The sequence below is a fragment of the Miniopterus natalensis genome, chromosome 7 (assembly GCF_054644295.1).
Source record: "Miniopterus natalensis isolate mMinNat1 chromosome 7, mMinNat1.hap1, whole genome shotgun sequence".
Taxonomy (NCBI): domain Eukaryota; kingdom Metazoa; phylum Chordata; class Mammalia; order Chiroptera; family Miniopteridae; genus Miniopterus; species Miniopterus natalensis.
This window is the reverse complement of record NC_142087.1, coordinates 80,234,344-80,256,447: the sequence shown is the minus strand read 5'-3', so window position 1 is coordinate 80,256,447 and position 22,104 is coordinate 80,234,344. Positions and strand designations below refer to the sequence as shown.

At 43.9% G+C, this 22,104-nt stretch overlaps 1 protein-coding gene across 1 annotated transcript in view; it reads right to left on the bottom strand.

Moving 5' to 3' along the window:
• The window catches only part of RAB22A (RAB22A, member RAS oncogene family), a 50,018-nt gene that overhangs the window by 8,205 nt on the left and 19,709 nt on the right, over nt 1–22,104 (bottom strand). Inside the window, exons 3-6 of the mRNA XM_087819191.1 lie at nt 13,260–13,341; nt 4,585–4,656; nt 4,391–4,497; nt 3,707–3,816 (exon numbers count right to left, since the gene is read on the bottom strand). Coding sequence (XP_087675317.1) covers nt 3,707–3,816; nt 4,391–4,497; nt 4,585–4,656; nt 13,260–13,341 — 371 coding nt within the window. The remainder of the gene's footprint in view (nt 1–3,706; nt 3,817–4,390; nt 4,498–4,584; nt 4,657–13,259; nt 13,342–22,104) is intronic.

Sequence of the window (22,104 nt, the reverse complement as noted above, 5' to 3'; positions counted from 1 at the left end):
AGTTAACAGAGTGGAAGAGCCAGGTCATGCTCTTCTATTCCTGGGTATGACCCCGACACATCCCTTGTAGCCGTGTCTGCCTGGCACAGACACAGAAAGGACGTGCGATTTAAATTTTGACAGATGCTGCCAAATTGCTCTCTAAAGAGGCTGTGCCACTTTGTGCTGCTACCAACCATGTATGAGAATGAACAGGTTTCACTTTACTGCTCTATGAAGCATAATGCCAATTTCGAGGGAAACCTTAAATCACCTATCCACCTACCTCGCCAATAACTTCAGGGCTGCTTCTATCAAAGGCTTTCCTGATGTCCTCCTGCTTCCTAACTCTCCAACATCTCATGCACTAAAATCCATCAGGAAGTCAGAAGCACGTTGTCATGTATTTGTTTATGCAAAGACCTCCCTCAGATTAGACCCTCAGCCCTTTGGAGGAGGAGATTCTGTTTCTCCATCCTTGTTTCCAGGATTATTTAGCACAGCACCTGGCATGGAGGCATTCCGAAAACATGAAATGAACTGGCATGTGCATTCTGGGCACGAGCAGCCTGAGATGGAATCTGCCAGCTCCTGGGTTCTTGGTTGCTACAACTGGAGCCTCCAGCAGGTTGAGTGGCCTGCAAGTCTGGGTGGGTAGTACCCAGCATGGCGTCCACATGACCTGCAAGTGTTCCCCGGTATGTCCTACCACTACTTTTCAAATGCCTATACACGCTTGTTGTGAATAAACTGCAAGTTGATTTAAAAGCTATTCTGAAGCTTCCTGACATCACATATTTCTCACTAACCGGGTCCTGGAAGTACACCTGGGAAAACAGAGTCATCTCTAAAGCACGTTTAAAAGGCAGAGGAGAGCAACTTCCTGACCTGGGAACAGGCAATGACTTCTCAAACTGGAGCCAAAAAGCGCCAACCATATAGGAAAACAAGGACCAATGGGATTCTACTACGATTAAAAACTCCAGTTCATCAAAGGAGTCAGACATGGAAATAAAGCCACAGAGCAGATCTGCCCAACACACATGATCACCAGTGGACTCACAATTCAAGTAAACAATGAACACTAGGGAAAAGGCAGGCAACTGAACAGGAAAAGAGGCAAAATTTCACAAAGGAGGACATGCTGATAGTATGTAAATGTGAATAAATACCTGGAAAGGTGTTCCACCTCATTAACGGTAATGGAAATGCAAAATCATTACCTACCCACCAGGGATGGAGAATTCTCCTATGCGCCTGGTGTGAGAGTCAGCAAGTACACTTGTACTGAAGACAAGCATACACATGACTCAGTTATTCCTCTCCTGGTATAAAAATACACCTACCAAAAATGTGTGCCTGCCCAGCTGGGTGTGGCTCAGCGGTTGAGCACTGACCAAGGATCCAGATCTCGGCTGGATTCCCGGTCAGGGCACATGTCCAGGTTGCAGGCTCTGTCCTCAGTCGGGGGCGTGCAGGAGGCAGCCGATCAATGACTCTCTCATCATTGATGTTTCTACCTCTCCCTCTCCCTTCCTCTCTCTGAAATCAATGGATATATTAAAAACAACAACAAAACAAAACAACAAAAACGTGTGCCTATTGTGTACATACTGGACAGGAAGCAGAATGTTCACAGCAGCACCATTTGTAAAAGCTCTAAATTGGAAACAAGCACTCAGATGCCTATCAACAGGATGGATAACCACCGTGGGTATTCTCCCCACTTCCATTCTGACTCTGACAGACGCCCCACACGGACGAGAATGGATCAGGCAATGACATGGATGAGCCTAAAAGTGTATGTAGAGATAAGGAAGCTAGGGAACAAGAGAAAATACAGTATGTTTTAAACACATAAAGTATGAAAACAGGCAAAACAGATCTGAAGAGTCAGTCGTCAGGACAGTGGTTCCCAGGGGGTGGGGTGGGTGTTCCTGGAGTGCACCCGGGTTTTGCTCTGGGTACAGGTTGCAGGAGTACACTTTGTGAAAATTCCTTCAGGATTATACTTCTGATGTGAGCATTTACACTTCAGTAAGAAGCAAGCATGCCAGTCACTGTGCTAATGCAACTTTTACAATACCCAGTAAACAATAACCTCAATTTACATCTCTCTAGATTTTCCTAATGTTTGTGAACATATATTTTTTCACAGTTAAAATGAGCATGTACATGTTAGTTTTTAATCTAAGGATTTTCACTACCTTCCTGTTTTAATACTGCTAGAGTAAAAACACTTAAGCATAGTAATAATTTCAGTACACTGCTGACACCACACTTAGGTTTTTTAGCTTAAACTGTGAAAAATTCCTGACTGGCCTCAAACTGCCTTTCAAGAATGCATCTGGGTAACTGCTATTTACAATCTAAGAAGATAATAATTATTATGAATTTTTTATGTTGAAATGAAGGGGCTGGATCAGAAGTTGCAAACCAGCCATGCACTGGCCTTCTCTGCCAGCAGATGGGCTTGGTAGGCCTGAACAGTACTCTGAAAATATCTGAGTTAGTGGCCAAATCTAAACAATGGGATATGTTACATAAAATTCAGATCTCTGGTTCTCTGAACAAACTAAAAACATCAAAAACTAAAAATAAAAACAAAAACAACCCCAGCAATTGGGAGACCAGAGGCTTACACTCCAGTGTGGCCACATTGTTGGAGCTGGGCCCCCACCGCCAGCTGTCAGGGTCACCAGGGCCTTCTGCTGCCGTGTCCCAGCGCCTGCCCAGGCCTGCTCCACTGGTGGGCCGTCAATGGTGGGTCCTGGTGGGCACTGAACACCCTTCCAGCCTCAGCAATCTCGGATCTCACGGACGATGGATCTTAATGAGTAAGTTCACGGTGCCCCGATGGCTGTCTCCTGCTCTCCATCTGGAGTCTGACATGTTTAGTTAACATGAAGTCAGGTCTGGGCACGGCCTACCCTGTAGCACCTCAGCTCCAATATCACCTGCTCAGGAGAGGCCTTTTCCCTGACCACCTGCAGACACTCTCACTTCGTCCTATATTATTTTCTTGCTATCGATGCTTATCATCTGAGGATCTTACTCGTTTCTGTGCTCACTGTCATCTCCCGCAGGCCAGTCTGTGCTCCAGGGGAGCAGGGGCCAAGTCTGTTTCATTCTCCATTGTCTCCCCTGAGCCTGGAATGGTTCTCAATACATATTCTGATGAACTTAAATGAATAAACAGATATAATCTGCAGAGGGGTCCCAAAAGTACGCAGCAGCTTCTCCCATCTAGTGTCATCATGTTAACACTTCTGGAAAGGGGAGGGGGAGAGGTGGGAAAACAGGCCTTACCTTTTACTTGCCTAGAATTAATTTTTGAGGGTTTCCTTACAGTGGAATTCCACATGCACTTCCCTTCCCCTTATTTATTTTGTTCATTTTCAATGACTTTGGAAGACTAATTGAAACACATAAAGAGAGAAAGAGAGAAAGAGGGAGAGGCGACAGCTTCCAGGCCCTCCAGGCTCCGTGCATTATTTATTCAGTAGCAATGTTTTTAATAGAAGGGCCACAGTCATCAGGCAGCAGCTCTCCAGCAATTACATGACATGAAAACCAGCTGTCACTGTTACCCTCTCAATTCTCATTCCACTGAGAACCACACCAGAGACGAGGCGACTCTACATGAGGAAGGAATTCCACCCAGCAAGATAATTCTGTTTGAAGTTGCCCTGCATGGGGGAAACCCATACGGCACAGAGATACTCACTAATTTCTATAAAGAGTTCATTGATGTTTATCGCATTTTTTGCACTGGTCTCTACAAAAATCGCATGGATGGAGTCTGCGTAGTCCTTAGCATCTCTCTCCATGACTTCTCTGGAAGGCAACGATTGTAAATCAGAAATGTGACCCATCAACACTTCATGTTATCCCCACCTACCCAGTAATTCACCAGATTGATGATGACAAAAGTACCAGGAATGGCTTGGTCTATGGTTAAATAAAACAAAATCGCACTGCTAGTAATGCGTGCAGTGGAATGATCGGAGAATGGCAGGGTTTCCCCTGGCCCCAAAGTAATGCCCCTGCTTTGCAAATTGTGGAAATGGTCCACAGAAACTTCCAATAAATAGGCTTTCCTGAAAATCTGCTTTTGCCATTCCAGAATCCTATGTCATGGGAGCCGGGCGCTAAGCTAAGCTCAGATAATGTCAAGCCTGATACAACCAACGTTAAAGAAATCACACACCTGTCCACATACATAATCTAATTGGCTCCAAGTGCCTGAACTCTTAATTTTACTTTGAAACTTCAGGACTCCAACCACACAACAGAAAGGGATTTTTCAATGTCAGAGATAAAATAAAAGCAAGATTCTTGTACTGGATATTGGCTCGGTAAGAAAAGGAACACATGATCAGCATTGTAATCTCCTGTTCTAATAACTTACCTCACGTCGATAAGATCACACTTATTTCCTGCAATGGCAACTACAATATTAGGTGGGCCGTGTTGTCGAAGCTCCTTTACCCAATTCTTTAATGTTGAAAAGGTCTCCTGTAACACACAAGAGGAAAGCAACTGGAGAGCTAAGCAACCAAGAGAGTTTTCAAAATAGACTGAAGAACACAATATAGGTCTTACTTCTTTTGTGATATCATAAACAATTATAGCTGCAGCCGACCCTCGATAGTACATGGGTGCTAAGGCACGGAACTGCAGAGAAAAAGAAACAACAAAATTGGGAAAACTGGTTAATGTGTTTTACTAGACTCTTAAGCCCATTATCCCTGCACAAAAGGTAATCTTTCTCCTAAGCCCAAGATGACATGATGCTTTAAAGCAAATGAACCAGTGATTACCAAAGGCAACAACTCTTAATGTAACACTGAAATGTCTCAGAAGATAGTTTAGAATACAGTTTTATAGGAATTAAATATGGTGCTATAAACAATTGTTTCAGCTAAAAAGGCTTTTTAATTGAACTCAATGTTATAATTCTCAAATTCATTTGTTCAACAGTCCTTTAAACTTGGGCTTCCCAAATGATCAAAGAGATAAAAATCGTGCTGTAAATAGTTTTCCAGAGAAGCGGCTGCATTGGGGTTTTATAAACAAGACCCTGTCATATGAATGCTGATGGTACCCCAGAAATGAGTACACATTTACCCTCGATACTGGGATGAATCTGTAACTTCACTTTTGGCTAATTCCCTGCAGGTGGCAATTCTCAAATGCAGGTAGGTATCTAATTTCACTTACATGAATTTAACTGTATGCACAGCTTCTCCCCCCCTCCCCTCCATCAGCTCCACTCCCACCAGGCCCACAACAGAGAAGGTAAGGGAGGAAAGGAGGAATGACTGGGAAGGAAATGGTGGAGGGGAGAGGGCTCACAGGGAAGGAAGGAGGGAGGGAGAAATAAGGGGAAGAAAGGGAGGAATATGGGGGAAGGAAGGGGGGAGGGAGGAATAAGGGGGAAGGAAGGGGGGAGGGAGGAATATGAGGAAGGAAGGGGGAGGGAGGAATATGGAGGAAGGAAGGGGGGAGGGAGGAATATGGGGAAGAAAGGGGGAAGAGAGGAATATGGGGGAAGGAAGGGGGGAGGGAGGACAAACAGGGAAGGAAGGGGGAAGAGAGGAATATGGCGGAAGGAAGGGGGAGGGAGGAATAATGGGGAATGAAGGGAGGAGGGAGGAATAGGGGGAAGGAAGGGAGGAGGGAGGAGTAATGGGGAAGGAAGGGGGGAGGAGTAATGGGGAAGGAAGGGAGGGAGGAGTAATGGGGAAGGAAGGGAGGGAGGAGTAATGGGGAAGGAAGGGAGGGAGGAGTAACGGGGAAGGAAGGGAGGAAGGGGGGAAGGGTGGAATAATAATTTCCAGGGTGAGCCTGATATGTGGCCATGTCTCCTGAACAGTGGGTGAGGTTTCACTGAAGCTCCGTTCCCACTAGCCCTGCCAGGCTCCCTGGCCATGTGGATGTGCTAGTTAGAGCATCTCACTCAGTGACTATGATGCCAATGTTTAAAGACTAAAATTTTTCCTGTGCTCAATCTTTGTCCTACGCCTCAAGTCTGAAACCCAACCTCATGCAGAATGCAATACCACTGTCCTCTCATCTTCTTCTCTGTGCTGGTGGCCAGCCCCCCAACCCAGGTAGGAAGTCGTGACCATCTGGAGCACAATACAATTCACATGCAGAATGACAGTCTGCAACGTCTCACCCAATGAGCTTAACTTCTGGATTTTAAACTTCCATGTTAATTTGAGTTTTACAAAAGAAAGCGAAATTATGACTGTAAAGTCCAAGAGGGAAGATAGTCTGTTTCCGTAGTTTCCTCTCTGGGGCCCAGTGCCTGCACACTGCAGAAAAGCCAGAGTTGGTGAAAAAACAAGTAAGAACTGTCAAGGATGAGGTGATGTCAAACTAAAGCCAGACCTCGATGTTCACATATAGGCAGTTCCACTGGGCTCTGAGAAAGACCCTGCCTCTGGGTGGAAGCCTGATAACTCCCAATAAAATATGTTGTTTTACAGGAAAAAAAACAAAAACACAGGTTGTGTTCAAGAAAGCACTGCAGAGAAGAAACTGCATTGTTGGGTGGGAAAAACAGGCTGACTTCCATGGGGAGCCTGAAGGGGGCAGGAGCGAACAGGAAGGACAAAGGTATGGTATGAGCTTTCATTTCTGATGCACTACACTGGCAACATCTTTACAAGGTGTGTTTAGAAGGTAAAATTCATATGGAGACGTGCAAAGATCTTAAGTTTGATAAAATGACACATGTGGATGCATACACCCACGTGAGCAGCATCCCACCAAGGTATTAAACTTTTCTGTCAACATAGAACGTTCCCTGGTGCTCCTCTTTAACCTTGACAATAACTCTTTCTTCAAATCAACTTCACGGACACCGATATAACAACGGTTTTCTTTTTCTTATGACTGGCACAGAATGGCCTTTTCCATTTTTTCTTTTCAAGCTGTTTTTATTTAAAGCAATCCTCTTCCAACCAGCACGTGGCCGATCTCACCTTCCGGCCCACAATGACCATCTCTGTCTTTTAAGTGGAACGTTCAATTCCTTTACATTTAAGGTACTTACTGATATGTTTGGTCTTACTGATATTATGCCACCATTTTTCTATTTGCTTTATCTTTGTTTCATTAAAAACTCCTGTTCTTCCTTTACTTCCTTCTTTTGCATTAACTGAATATTTTTAGTATTTAATTTTAATATATTAATCTGTCCATTGGCTTTTTATCTAGACCTTCTTGTATTACTTTTTAAGTAGTTTCTCTTATAGCTATAATATACAACTCCCCTTAGTTGACTCAGAGTATAAAATGTACCTCCCCATGTAAAATACCAGAACCTTGCGAGAGTCTAATGCTTTTTATCCCACTGTCCTATGTGCTGTTGTCAGATGTTTTAAATCCTCATACGCTACAAACTATACAATCCATTGTTGTAATTTTTGCATTAAATAGCCAAAAGTATTTTCAAAAAGTTGAGAAAAAAAGGTTTTTATATTTGCCATCACCCGTGGTTACTTCTTCCTCCTGAGGGTCTGAGTTACCATCTGACATCATCCCGTCAGCCTGTAAACCTTCTGGGGCTGCTGCTGCAGCATCCTCTCAGCTTTTATTTTTCTAAAACTGTCATTACTTTGCCTCCATATTTGAAAGGTAATTTGGCAGGTTAACTTCTCTGCTTTCAGCACTTTCGAGACGCCGTTCAACGGTCTTCTGTGGGATGTTAGCCATCACTCATACTGCTCCTTGGATATAACGTGTCTATTATCTCTGGCTGCTTTCAAGCTTTTCCTCTTTAATTCTGGTTTTCAGCAGTTTGACTATGATGCACCTACAGATGGTTTTCTTTGTACTTATGGATGTGCTGAATTTCTTGGATTTGTGAGTTGATGTGTCTCACCAGATTTGGGAAATATCAGCCATTATTTCTTAAAATGTCCTTTTTTTCTGTCCCCACCTCCCAACCCTTCTGGGTCTCAGTTACACAAATATTAGATTGTGTGGATTTATCTCTAAGGTACTGAGAATATGTTCATTATTTTCCCACTTTTCTCTGTTCTTCTGATTGGCTAATTTTTGTCACCCATCCAGCGGATTTTTCATTTTCGATGTTACAGTTTTCAGTTTTACCATTTCCATTTGGTTACTAGTTTCCATTCTGTGCAAGCTTCCCCATCTGTAGAACGTAGATAAGACTACTTTTCTTTAAATCTTTGAACAACTTAAACTATCTCTACCTTCTCCGAGGAGTGTGAAATTGCTGACTGCTCATTGTGAGATTGGTTTTACTGGGGGGTTCGGTAGGTCTGTCTGGGTCTGCCTTTAGTCCTAGGCCATGGTGTCTGCTCCTGCAGCCTGGTCCTTCTGAAGTTTCAATGGAAGCCCTAGGTGTTTACCGATCTCCTCCAACATGGCAGGACTGGACTCCAACCCCAAACTTGACTCCCTGTGATGAGCAGCAGCCCAATATCTGCTCAGTCTTGTCATCTTTCTAGCTGTTGCCTTCTGCTGGGGGCCTCAGTGTCTCCCCTGAGCATTCACAATTTGGGGTCAAAGACTTGAAGGGAATTTATAAACAGATTTTAGGGCTTCCTTCCTTGTTAGATCTACCTTTTCTGGGGTTTGCCTCCTTTTTTGGTTGCTCAAGCAGCCTTAAACTCTCCTCAAATGCCATGAGCTAAAAAGACGGGCTTGAGTCCTAGCTACCCTGTGCCACATGGACTGGGGAGTGCACTCTGGGGAAAAACTATAAAAACGGGGGTTTCCCACAGTGCAGTTCCCTTTGAGTCTCTGACTGCATCTGGCAGTGCCTTCAGATAGCTGTTCTTTAATGTATTGCCCAGAGTTTCCATAGAATGGTTGTCTGTGGGAGGGTGACCCTATTACAAGCCACTCCACCATTACTGACATTGAAACTCTTTCCATGTCCTTTTGTGTAAAGGAAGGTACAGCTTAAATAGAGACTCAAAGGATGTCCAGACATCTCTGTTCCAAATCTTGCTCCAGATAAGGGGTCAGCACACTTTTTCTGGAAAGGGTCAGGTATTAAATATTTCAAGCTTTGTGGATCGTTTGATCTTTGTTACAACTACTCAGTTGTCCTACTGAAGAGTGACAGTAGCTAGAGACAATATGTAAACAAATAAGTGCGTAGCTGTGTTCCAATAAAACTTTTTTTACAGAAACAGGCAGCTGTCGGACTTAGCCCACAGGCCATAGTGTTGACCTTAGCTCTTGATGATGCTAAGCTACTACACTTGTTCCTGATTTGAAACCCAAGAATAGTACCTCCCATGACTACTGTAACAATAAATGAGCCCACGCCTTTCTGGTGTCAACTCTGGAAAGAGTCATCAGAGAACCACATGAGGATTCAGGAACAAACCTTTAAGGACTGGATGCAGTATCCACTGGACTTTGGTTAAGCAGCTTTCTTTTATATGTTCACAGGCAACAAGTGTTTGTAGTGCTCCTACTTTTGTGGCATATTTGTGCATGGTCCCAGCACTATGGTATGAATCCTTATTAGTGAAGGATGACTGGTGAAAAAATGTCACCTAAAATGAAGTCAGTAAAGATAGAAAGTAGGGACACAAAGATCTGAGAGGCTCTGTCTTGAGAATATAAATTTTAAATTTTGAGAACAAGTTTTATTTAATCTGATACTTGAAAAAACTTAGGTTTATTACTGTACCCAGGAGCTAGTTTCCTGAATGAACACTGAAACCAAGCTGACTGGTAATCTGACTGGTTCTTCTTATGAAACTACATGCTATTGCAAAGAGATAGCTTCCATTTCATCTCAACTCTCCTGGTCTTACTTAAAAGTGGTAGTTTTTACAAAAATATTTGAAGGCTCCAACAGTTTTCCTTAGGACTCTCAACTCTTCAATAACACAAACTGTTATCTTCTGAAATATCTGTATCATCATCTCTTCATTTAACAAGATTCCAACCACCGATGGCTTCACATGACATCTGCAAGGTTCTCCAGAATCACCTTCACTGACCTAATGAATCACTTTGCAGTCAACTACAGCTGGATCATCACCCTACAGTTGCCAGGGTGAAAATGGGGTTCATCCATAAGGTTTTTCATTTTATGATGACTTTGGTTCCACAATGAATCTTGTTACTACAGAGAACAGAAAATATGCAAATACCAGAAATTTATAATTTGAGGCATGCAATACTCACATGGCAAAAGCAGGCGGAGGATCTGTCATTCTGTATGCCAAAGTAGGGCTGACAATCAGGTGACATAAATCCACTGGCATCAACATTGTGTGCCAGGGGCTGAGAGCACAGACATGAAAACAGTCCCTGCCCCCAAGGAGCTCACAGTCTAACAGAAGATAAACAAGTAAGGAAGCAGGTGACAATGCCATGGATGAGGGCCATCAAAAACTCTTCAGGATACAAAGAAATGTGCTGAAGAGTTATCTGATGACTGGTCGAACCACTAGCTGAGCATCAGCTCTAGGTCAGGCACTGTGTGAGGCGGTGGGAATATAGTAGAGAGTGAGACACTGGTCCCAGCTCTCCAAGCTTACAGACTGGGGGAGAGACTGCCACTAAAGATAAGTAGACAGGTATCTAATTACAACTTAGAATGAGGGTCCTGAGGAAAATAAATTGAGGACACTGATGGAGAATGAACTGAGATCCCCTTAGGTGTGGGGATCTCTTAGGTTAGGAAGAACTCTGAGGGTATAACAGTTAACCTGAAACCAAAAGGTTTTTAAGAACTGGCCATGTACCCAGTGGAGGGAAGAGGAAGTTCCAGCAGAAGACTCAAGGTGTGTAAAGGCCTGGTGGGCAGAACTGAACAGAGGTGAGTGCACTGCAACACCGTGGGTGAGAGGGAGGGATGGGCCACGAGGGCAGTGAGTAGAGAAGGCAGTGCAGGCTGTGGAGGCTTTGCATGCCACTGGTCTGAGTTTGGGAAGTTAGTGAAGAGCATTAAGCAGGAAGATAAGAGGTCTGATTTATGGTTTCAGAAGACTCCTCTGCGTCCTGTGAGAAGTGATATAGGGTGGTGGAGCTGCGAAGAGTGACAGCAGGGAGGACCACTTGGGTGAGAGTTAAAGGTGGCTGAGAGCATGGTGCTGGTAGTGCAGATGGACATAAGTGAACAGTTTGAGATATATTTGGAGGATATGCTGATGGAGCAAATGTGAGGGTTGAGGGGAAGGATGGAGTCAAAGACAACCTCCAGATTCAGGTTTGGGCAACATGGGCATATAGCACTGTGGGTACTTATCTGAAAACAGCAGGGACAGGTAGGTAGGAGAACCCCCTTTGAGGTGACATGAGAGGCAAGTGTTCAAGGCTATAGATGGGAGGGGGTATTCCAAACAGAGGGAACAACAGTCCATGGGTGTGAGGGTATAAAATTATAGGGCTCATTGGCTGGGGTCCTAGAGGAGGCGCAAATGAGGATTCTGGCAGAGGACGGCCTTGGAGGCCTTGCCCAGGACAAAGTGGCATCAGAACAAGCTCACAGATGTGTCCTGGATGACATTCACAACACTTCAAACAATTTGTGATTCGCTGTTAGATGATTAGCTTTTCTGAAACACGGAGACCTGGCAACGAGAGGCTGGAGCTCCTCCCAGGTCTCCTAGCTGCTCCGCTGGCCAGTTCTCTTGACCCCTGCCTGCCGCATCACTTACATTCCCTGGGTGAGCCCCCGGCTAAGAGATGGCACTTCAGATAGGGGTGAGGCAGCTTTACACGTCAGAGCAACTATTTCTGGTGCAAAATCAATGAGAAGTGGGGAAAAGAAGAGGCAGGCAGACCAGCTAATTAAACTGAACAGAATTCTGCTATTATGGCAGCAGTAAGGGAAAGGCATAAACCCTGTTACTCTTTTTTTATGGTCTAGTAAAAAGTGGTGCTCTACTTCACTGATTATACTGACTCAAAGCATCATGGACTCTGTATCATAGCATGCTTCTTTATGATGAGAGTGTTGCTGTATTAACAAATATATGGGAGGGGTAACTGAAACTTGGGATTCAGTGAGAAGGTATGTATGTTATTAGTAGGAAGAGTCACATGAGTTCTTGGCTAATAAGATGAACACCAGAACAGTGCCTATAGATATATTCAGAAAGGCTCTGTGGGAAGCAACACTTGGGAAGGATGGAAGAATGAAGGTTAGCAAAGGACTAGCTGTCCTAAACGCTCCATTCAGATGCACGAAGTACAAGGAGTGGGCGATGGGAAACTAGGTGGATGGATCTCAGATGAGTAATGGACACAAGGTATGACATCCAGCATTAAAACAAACAGAAGCAAGCAAACAGACAAACTTAGACATTAAATCTATACAAATGCATGGTGTCTACGTCCAGGACAATGGTAAGGGCTGGTTTTGTTTTCCTCCATTTGTCTGTGACGATTCTGTCAGGTTTTATACCACACACAGTATCTCTGCTGTCTTAGATAAGACCGTGATGACAGACTATTTCTCCCGATTACTTCTGGTATACTTTTAAGAGCTTAAGATAGTACTGTGCATCCATCAGATGTTCTATTTGATAGTACTGTTTGAAAACAAAATTAAACAGCAGCTGAATAATGGGGTGGCTGCCAGATACACCTTGACAGGGAAATTCGACTTAGGGCCCAGAGTGAAAATAAGGCAGCAGGCAGGCGTCTGTTCCCCCTCTCACCTCCCCACTCCTGTCTGACTTTGGTGGGCTTCACCCAATCCCCACTCTGTACTGTGATGCCTCAGCCCAGTTACCACGTATGGCTCAGGCTCTTCCTTAAGCATATAACCATCTTGGGCAATTTTATCATCAGGCATTTATTAAGTACCTATTGCAAGGCACTGTGTTAGCTCATCCATTTCACTTAAATCTCAAACTTTATATGCTGTAAAGTTCCCTCTTCAGCTTTTAAAAGGCAGCTATAAATGAGATGTGCTTAACTCTCCCTTTCTACCACTAATTCTCTTCTATCTTTGCTGGAGGATGGATCCCCAAATTACACACAATGCTCTGAGTGGGATTTTATCAGGCCTGTTAGTCAGCATTTACTTTAAGACACTAAAAAGTATAAAAATGCCCTCAGTGCCCATTATCACTTTCTCCATCAGTGGACTCTGTGGCTCTAATTGAAAAGAAAAAGGCTAGCCTAATGCAGACGGAAATAAATGTGTGTCTGGCGCGCAGAAGAGAAGTGAGTAACATGAAATGACAGGGGCATCAAAGGTTTAGCTGGAGCGTCAGTTTGGGCCTCAGAAAAACACAGTAAATTAAAGAGTGACTTACTCGTTCTTGTCCAGCTGTATCCCAGATTAGGAATTTATGTAGCTCGTTTTGGTACTGGACAGTCTTGGTCATAAAGGATGCCCTATAAAGAGAGACCTAAATGATCAGAACACAATTATTTAAAGCATGTTGCCAGTCCTAGTCGGAAACATCACTTAGACTTAACACTCAAACTTGTGCTCCACACTCTGCCCTCACTGTGGTCCCTTCTGGAGTGTTTATGATGCTCAGATACTGGCTGCACAGTCTGTGTCAAAATAAAGCATTAGGCACATCTGCCCAACACAAGAAAGGATGAGTTCTTTGGTTTGTGATTGCCTAAGTTCCATATCAGAAGAACCAAGAGATAATTTGGTAATCCAGACATTATCCTCCCTTATAAGATACAGAAGTTGTTATTTTAAAAGATGGTATCATGGAAAAACTTTCTATAATAGGAAATGAGTACCCTAGTAAAACATACTAGGCGCTTTGGATTTGTACTCTCCCATTCCCAAACCACATGGCCATATGAACAGCCAAATAAGGGCTAGTGCAACCCTAGAGTTAATAAAATTAAGACGTCAAACAAGGAGCAGGAAGACGGCTGGAGAAGCGACACCCTGATCACCTCTGTTTCAGTGGCAAAACAGCCCCTGGGCTGACCTGATAGGCCACAGCAGGGCCTGACCCAACCCTCAATGGGAAAGGAATGACGGTGTGCAGCCATATCACGCTTTCTGAGGGACTGCTCTGCTCAGGGGCCTTTGAAGTAGGGATTCCTATTATTCTGGGGGTCTCATACTCTTTGGAAAATCTCTCAGGAGCCATAGTGGCCCAGAGCACATGCCTGGACACCCTAAGGGCTCCTGGACACAGGTTTAGTCCTGCTCTGGGGCTGGGCCTGGCTCATATACTGTCTTCTACCTCCCAATGCACGCAAAGAGTTCCCTCCCGGGAGTCCTTTGTTTCCCAGGCTCAGCACATCGAAGAGCCCAGAGATGACTATGTCTCCTTTTCTAATAGATACTAAGCCTCTGGGACAAGGGTCCTGCTGCCCTATTGGAACCATACCCTGAATACCCTACTCAGGCATTTCCAAATACGCTGGATGTCTAAAATACTTCTGAGAGTCATGTAATAGCTACATAAACTTCAAGATAGTACGAGTTGAAATCGATAGAATGGCTCTCTGAAGAATCACTGAGCTTAGCTAAGCATCAGAATCCTTGGTTTTAAAACTTAAATTCTGCTACAATTGAATTCCTGGAAATCTTTATATAAATTTATGGTTTAGCAAGCAGCCTCCCAAACAGTGACTGTGATGAGGAAGGGAAAGGGAATTAGGAAGCAAGATTACATTTTTGGATAGGTACTATTTACTGGATATTTATTTACTGGAAATTTACCCTTTGGTATCCTTAGTAAAGTGCTTTATGCAGAGAAGGTGCTCAATAAATGGCTACTGTTTTGAGAACTTTTGGCAACTCACCATGATTAAATCAGGCTGTGAGCACCATTTCTCACTCAGGAGAGATCTAAGCATTCAATCAGACTCATTTATTGTAAAGATTAAATGATACAATGTACATAAAAGTGCTCTGCATGTTGTAAAGCACTATACCTACACAAGGTGTTATTATTATTATTATTATTATTATTTAAAGGCAGCTCCAGGAAACGTTTTAGTTTAGACTTTACAATTAGCCCTAAAAGCTTGCAACTCAATTCTCCATCAATTATGGCTGTGGTGTTCCATTTAAGAGTGACAACAGGCGTCCAATAGAGGCCTATTAACAGAACTCATGCATCGAACACATCCATTACAGCTGCTCAAAGAACAAGAGAAGAAATATACTTGGAGTAGACAAAGGGCTGAGAAAGGTATATGTAACAATTAAAAGGAAATGTTTCATTATAGGATCAGAATTCACTGAAGTCCAACCTACCTGCCAACCATTTCCCTTTCAATGAAAGCACAGATTCATTACTCAGGGGAAAGAAAGAATGGCAGTTGTCACATAATGAAAGTATCTGAAAGAATTAAACCCGACTTCCTGTCTCTGACCCTAGGACATCCTTCTGGCTCCCCCTATGGTCACCTCAACACATCCTTCCTCTCTACACCAAGGTCCTCTTGTGTCCAAAGCTCTCCACTTGGGTCAATGTCTGTTGGCTTCTTGTCCTTCGATTGCCAGCATCATTTGCCCACACTGCCAGGTCTTTAGGAATCTTGTCTGTCCTGTCTCAACCACCCAGAACAGCCCCAAGCAGCCTCACCACTGGCTTCTTCTACAGCGTGCGCGCGCGCGTGTGTGCTGCTATCTTGCTGGGGGAAAGTCATAAAACTGTGTGGGCCAGTGTGAGATGATCTTATTTCAGCTAGGCCACCTCTTAGGCCTCTTATCCCACAGGACAACCATTCTACATTCTTATAACTGCTTTCCAGCTCCCTACCACTTTCTGTTACCCTCCTTTTCAGGGAAACAGCTCATTTCAGCCTTCGCAGAGAAAGCAGAGGTTAGAAACCCTAAGTCCTCCAACATGTTCCCCAGTCAACCTTCCCAACTTGAGAAGAAACAAATTTCCACTTGCACTGGCTGTGATTTCCATTTTTCTGACTTTGGCTGAGTCTGACATGTCTTTTCTTTAATTCACCCATCACCCTTCCCCTGGATCAGGATCCCAGCACATCCTGCTGGGGCCACTGCAGTCATAAATTAGTCACCTCCTCTCAGTCTCAGATCCTTGAAATTGTTCCCCTTTCTGCCTTCATACCGACTTTTCCTTATTGCATTTCCACTGACTCTCCTGTGGAGGGATGCTCATTCTTTGGTCTCAGGTGAATTGCCAAAGATCACAGAAAGTTGTATGATCCACCCAAATGAGGCAGCTTCCCACTCCAACTTCACTCTGTGACACACACATCATCCCATTCTGTCTTCAGGGAACCTACTACAATGTCTGTACAGTGTCTCATCAGCTTATTTATGTTTTGTTTTCAAATTTATCTGTCCAAGGTCTTACTCACCCAGGAGAAATGTAAACTCCATGAGGGCAGGGACCTTGCTGTGTGTCTTCCTCATCTCCCCCCTCCTTGCTATCCTAGAGGTCTCACAGAATATTTGCCGCGTTGCTGTCTTTACTCCCATGGCTCCAGGGGGTCCTGGCTATGCCCTTCTGGGAGCACCACCTATGAAGTACAGGGAGAGCTGAGATCAGAGGCAACCTGACTTTCTAACTGCAGCCGGCTGTGTGGCCTCTAGTCCAGGGCTGTGCCCAGGGAAGTCCTTCCTGCCTGCTGAGCCACCAGCTCTAACCCCTATGGTAGACAACAGGCAAAACCCAGGAGGTGCAGGGAATAATCACCAGTCCTGCCATCACTCAGACTCCTGCATTCTGCTAAGCAAGAAGTGGTGCCACTTGGTGGGGCCTCTGCTAGCAGCTCACCTCCAGGTCCCAGCTCAGGTGGCTGCGGTGAGATGGCCACGCCTCCCTCACTTTGCCTCCCCTGAGCCCCACCAATGTCTCCTTTATCAACAGGCATCTCTGTTGATTTTTGAGTCTGAAATCTTGGCCTATCATACCTGTAACAACCGTTTCATCCTTAACATTTGGATTCAGTTTTGTCTCTGTAGTGGTAAGGACTGAATGCAGGGTCACACAGCAGGTAGGGTGTTGCCAGTCCTTTCTCCCAACTGGTTCCTAGGGAGTTCTGGGCTAGCCTTGGGGCAGAATGACTCACTCAAATTCCTTCCCACAGCCTCACGTTTTTATCTGTTGCGGAGAGCATTAGTCTAATCTGACTGATGTTAGAATACTGTACAATCCAAACCCTTATCACCGCCTCATACTGAACATGGGAAAGACAGGGCTTACTTATTTCCACTCCACCCCCACAGGAGTCCCAAATTCCAAGTTCTCAATCAGAACTGAAATCTGCCTTCCACAGAACTGAAATTGGTCTGCAACAACAGTCTATGTCCTTTGTTACCTGCATCCAATTTTGTAGAACTGTCTGGTTCTTCATTTTACATTTAAGCTACACTTGAACCTCAACCCCTGATATAAATTCATAAATTGGACCCTAATCTTTGAGCGAGACTACAATTTTTCCCTCCCACTGCCACCTGAACTCTAGGATCACTCCTTTACACTCAAATTAAATCATGTGGAGGTTATGATAACTTCAATATCTTGCTTTTGAGAATCTGGTGATGGCTTCCTGCTGTCCCAATGGCACATTTTTATTCTGCAGCCTGCCATTTACTTGTCTGGTAGCCTTGATTTTCACCACTACCCATTACTCTCCACTCTGCCAGGCAGATCTTACTACCTCTTTAATATAAATCCCTACTAGCTCTATTTCCTAAAGCTGGAGTACTTTTCATAGGCTTCTCCATTTCTCATGACATTCTCAAAATATGACTTGCACGCACATGAAGTAGTTGTGATCTCTGGTCACGGTACGTGTTCCTAATGAAAATATTTGCCATGAGGTGTTTTAAAATTTACTTTGACTGCAGTGGATTTGTTTGGCTCTCAGAACAAAGGTGTGCCCTACCCTCACATTCTAGGACTCTTTTTTTTTTTTTTAATTTTTATTGATTTCAGAGAGAGGAAAGGGGAGGGAGAGAGAGAGAGAGAAACATCAATGATGAGAGAGTCATTGATCAAGCCCACAACCGGGCATGTGCCCTGACTGGAAATCAAACCCCGATCGCCTGGATCCTAGGTCGACGCTCAACGGCTGAGCCACGCCCGGCCGGGCTCTAGGACCTCTCTTAAGTGTAAGCCCTGTTCTTGGAGTGGCACATAGGATGCTGCTATCCCCCAAATTACATATGGTGGCTTTTAAGGATGAACAACTCAGCACATTTAAAAATAAACAAAGACCAGTAACTTCTAAACAACTCTAAATCTCATGCAAACAATGCCTGGATCTCTAGGTTATACGCACTGATAGAAACACCACTGAATGCACCAAGATGGTACATGAAATCTAGTAGTTCCTTTAATGGACACATCAAGGAGCCTTCAGGAGAGTTTAGGATGGTGCAAGGAATTTGTCAGGTGCTCAGTGAGAAGTAGATGAATATAAAGGCACATCTGTCTCATGTTAGAGTGGCTTCAAAAAGCCAGAAGTCTTAAGAGTATCCATAAATTCTATTACTTATGTGGGTTTCAGTCATGTATATCTTTAACCTTTCCTTTAGACTCGACCATCTGCTTAAGTTAACGAGGCCTGAGGGGTAAGGTCTCACTGCACATGCTTCCTTGTAATCAGTTGCTACCCACCCAAACCAGGGCAGTGCCAACAGGCGCTTGCTCCCCAGGCTCACGGTCATCCCAAGCAAATCCTTTTCTACATTTCTGCCATTCTAAAAACTTTGGGGAAAATATTAGAATCGCAAACTTTCCTTTAAATATAAACAATATTTAATAACAAAGAGTTTAGCCTCCTCTTTCCTGTTTGTCAAGAATAACGTGATATATAGACTTTCACATCATAAACAATAAAATCAACAGTACCCATGATGAAACTAGCTGCCTCGACCGAGACCAAGCGTTCGCTCCGCCAGGTGCTCTTACTTGTGCAATGACCCCATTGGGCCCCCTCACCGAGTGCCTCTAGTTGGGCTCTCCTGCTCCTCCAGCAGTCACCGTTCTGCACTGGGCGGTCTCCTCCCTCCAATACATGGCCTTCTGCCTGAGGTCGGGAAAGCCAGGCAGGCAGGATGCCTACAGCCCCATTCCTGCACTCAGGAGGCTCACAGTGGGAGGACTGGTTGGGTGGGCAGAAAATTACAATGATGGACAGAGTTGTGGGAGCACAGAGGGAACGCCCAATCTAAGTACCCAGGAGAGTAGTGATGCTGGGTGCAGGAGGCTGAATAATGGCCCTCCCTCCAGATATTCATACCCCAACCCAAGAACCTGTGACCACATTACCTTCCGTGGCCAAAGAAAGCTTGTAGATGTTATTAGGCTAAGAATTTTGCAATGGTAAGGAGCCTGGATTATCCAAGTGGGTCCTTATAAGAGATACCAGGAGCAGTTGGAGCCAGGGAGAAGGGGATGTACGATGGAAGTGGAGACCGCAATGATGTGCCCTAAAGATGGGTGAAAGGACCACAAGCCAAGGCAGCCACTAAAAGCTGAAAAAGGCAAGGAAACAAATTCTGCCCTTAGAGTCTCTGGAAGGAAGCAGCTCTGTCAACACCTTGCCTTTAAGCCAGCACAACGGATTCCAGACTTCTGACTTCCATGATTATGAAATAATAAATCTGTATTCTTGTAAGCCACTAAGTTTGCTGTACTTTGTTACAGCTGCAATAGGAAACTAATACACTAGGGAGGACTTCAGAGAAGAGGTCAAGTTTGAGTTAAACCCAGAAGGAGAAAGCAGATGGGGACAGCACCTGGGTGGGGTGGGGTGAGGTGGGGTGGGGTGGTGAGTGCAGTCAGGTGATCATAGAAAAGGTTCCAGGCAGCAGGGACAGACAGCGGATGAAGGGCAGCAAACCACTGTATTCCAGCACTGATGGGCATCTACTCTCTGTGAGGCCCCATTTCCTGCGAGTCCCCAAAGGCCAGGGCTCCACTGTCACCATGTCTACTTATCTGTGTTCCATCTGAATTATTTACTACTGAATACTGTAAAAAAAAAAAAATTAAAAAACCACTTTTTTAAAACTTAGCCTTCTCTAAGCAATAACATTAGTAAAATTAAAAATCACAGGTTTCATGGACTAGTTTTATTTTTCTGAACAGACTAAAATACTTAGCAATGTAAATTTAAATGTTCATCTGTGCATCATCTAAAGTTATCTCACAGGTGATGACTTGGCAAGAGAGCTAAAAGTCAGGGGGAAGGAAGGGATGATGTTAGCATACCTGTTTCAGAGGTGGGTGAATTCTGGAAGCAGGCAACAGACCTTTGGGGCCCCTCTGCTAGACGCCAGGCCCTTAGCAACCAGTCCAAGAGTGAGATGGATGTCTATTTTCAAGGACATTATGAGGTGGAAATGGAAACGGATAGGTAGGCAACAACTGGGGAATACTAAGGACTGTGAGAGCATAGACTGCTGGCAGGAACTGGACAGAAAAGGAAAGAAGGGAAGCAAGTCAAGAGGCCCTGCAAAAAACCTAGAGAGCCATGGCCGGCGTTGCTAAATGGTTAGAGCGTCAGCCTGTGCATCCAAGGCTCTTGTGTTCGGTTCCCGGTCAAGGGCACATACCTGGGTTGCAGGTTCGATCCCCGGCCCCGGTTGGGGTAAAATGTGGGAGGCAAGCAATAGATGTGTATCTCTCATATCGATGTTACTCTCTCCCCCCTCCTCCCCTCTCCCTTCCACTCTCTCTAAAAAAATCAATGGAAAAAATATTCTCATTACTCAGATGAGAATTGAAAAAGAAAAAAGAATCCTGGAGAAAGATAAGGTAGGCGTGATGAATAAGAAGGGATACTGAGGCTGGCACACACAAGCTCTGGGTGTCAACAGGTGAGAGGGGAGGGAGTGCTGTGCAAGTGATGAGCTATTTCAGTCATTTCCAAATTATAGCTATATTCATTAATTTTTTTTAAATAGGTAATACATTTACATGCTTCATTACCTAAAATGTATAAAATGGGTATATACTGAAATGTCTCTTTCCCACCCCTTTCTCCCAGTCATTCAACTCCTCGCCCTGGAAATGGGTCTTTTCAGCTTCTTGGGTCTCCTGTCAAAAATGCTTCCAGTTTACACAAGCACATGTGTATACAGTCTCCCCACACTCTCCTTTATTTATTTTTAACACAGACAGTGGCATTTACTACATAGCTTTGACTTTTTTCACTCTATGCCACACCTAGGAGATCATCCAATGTAAGCAGATAGTTTTCTCAGGCCACCTTTTCCTTGATGTCATAATGACCGAGTGCACTGTAATTTATATAATCAGACCCCCACTAATCAACAATGCTGCGATTATTAACTCTACTAAATTATTCACCTCGTGGTTTGGAACATATGTGAGTTTACCTGCAGGCTAAAGTCCTAGGAGTAGATTTGCTGAGCCACAGGGTATGAGACAAGAGCAGTGTACTGGCTGAGGGTGCAGACTTTTAAGCTAGACTGTTTAACTTTGCTTATAGTTTTGCCACCAACTGTGTATCACTGGACAAGTCAATTAACCTCTCTGTGTCTCAGTTCTCTCATGTGAAAACCAGGAATAATGTCAGTATTTATAACAAGGCTTTAAAAACATTACACATATTTATTGACGTATAATTAACATAAAATAAGGTGTACAGTGTAGGTTTTCAGTTCAGTAAGTTTTTACATTTTATATTCTTGTGTAACTACTGCCCAAAACAAGATAAAGAACATTTCCATAACTCAAGGTCCCCTTGTGCCCATTTCTGGTTAATTTCTGCACTTACCCCAGACGAGCCCTTTTTGATTTCTACATCATGGATCAGTTTTGATTGTCTTTGGATTTCATGTAAGTGGAATCTCAAAATATACACTCGATTGTGTCTAGCTTCTTCCACTGAACAATGTTTTTGGAATTCATCTACACAGGGGTGGGCAACAGTAGGTTTACAGTTGTTCATATGGAAAAGAACACAATAATGAATAAATAATAATACAAGAATAAACCCTGTGTTTTGTGTACTCACAACTATAAACCTAATTTTGCCCACCCCTGTATTTGGTAGTTAATTCTCTTTTATTGCGGTGTGGTATTTCATTGTATGACTATAGCACACTTTGTCCATTCTTATGTTGAGGGATATTTGGGTGGCTTTAAGTTTTTGGTTATTATGCATAAGGTAGTAATACACACTTTTCCACAAGCCTTCTTGTAACATGTATTC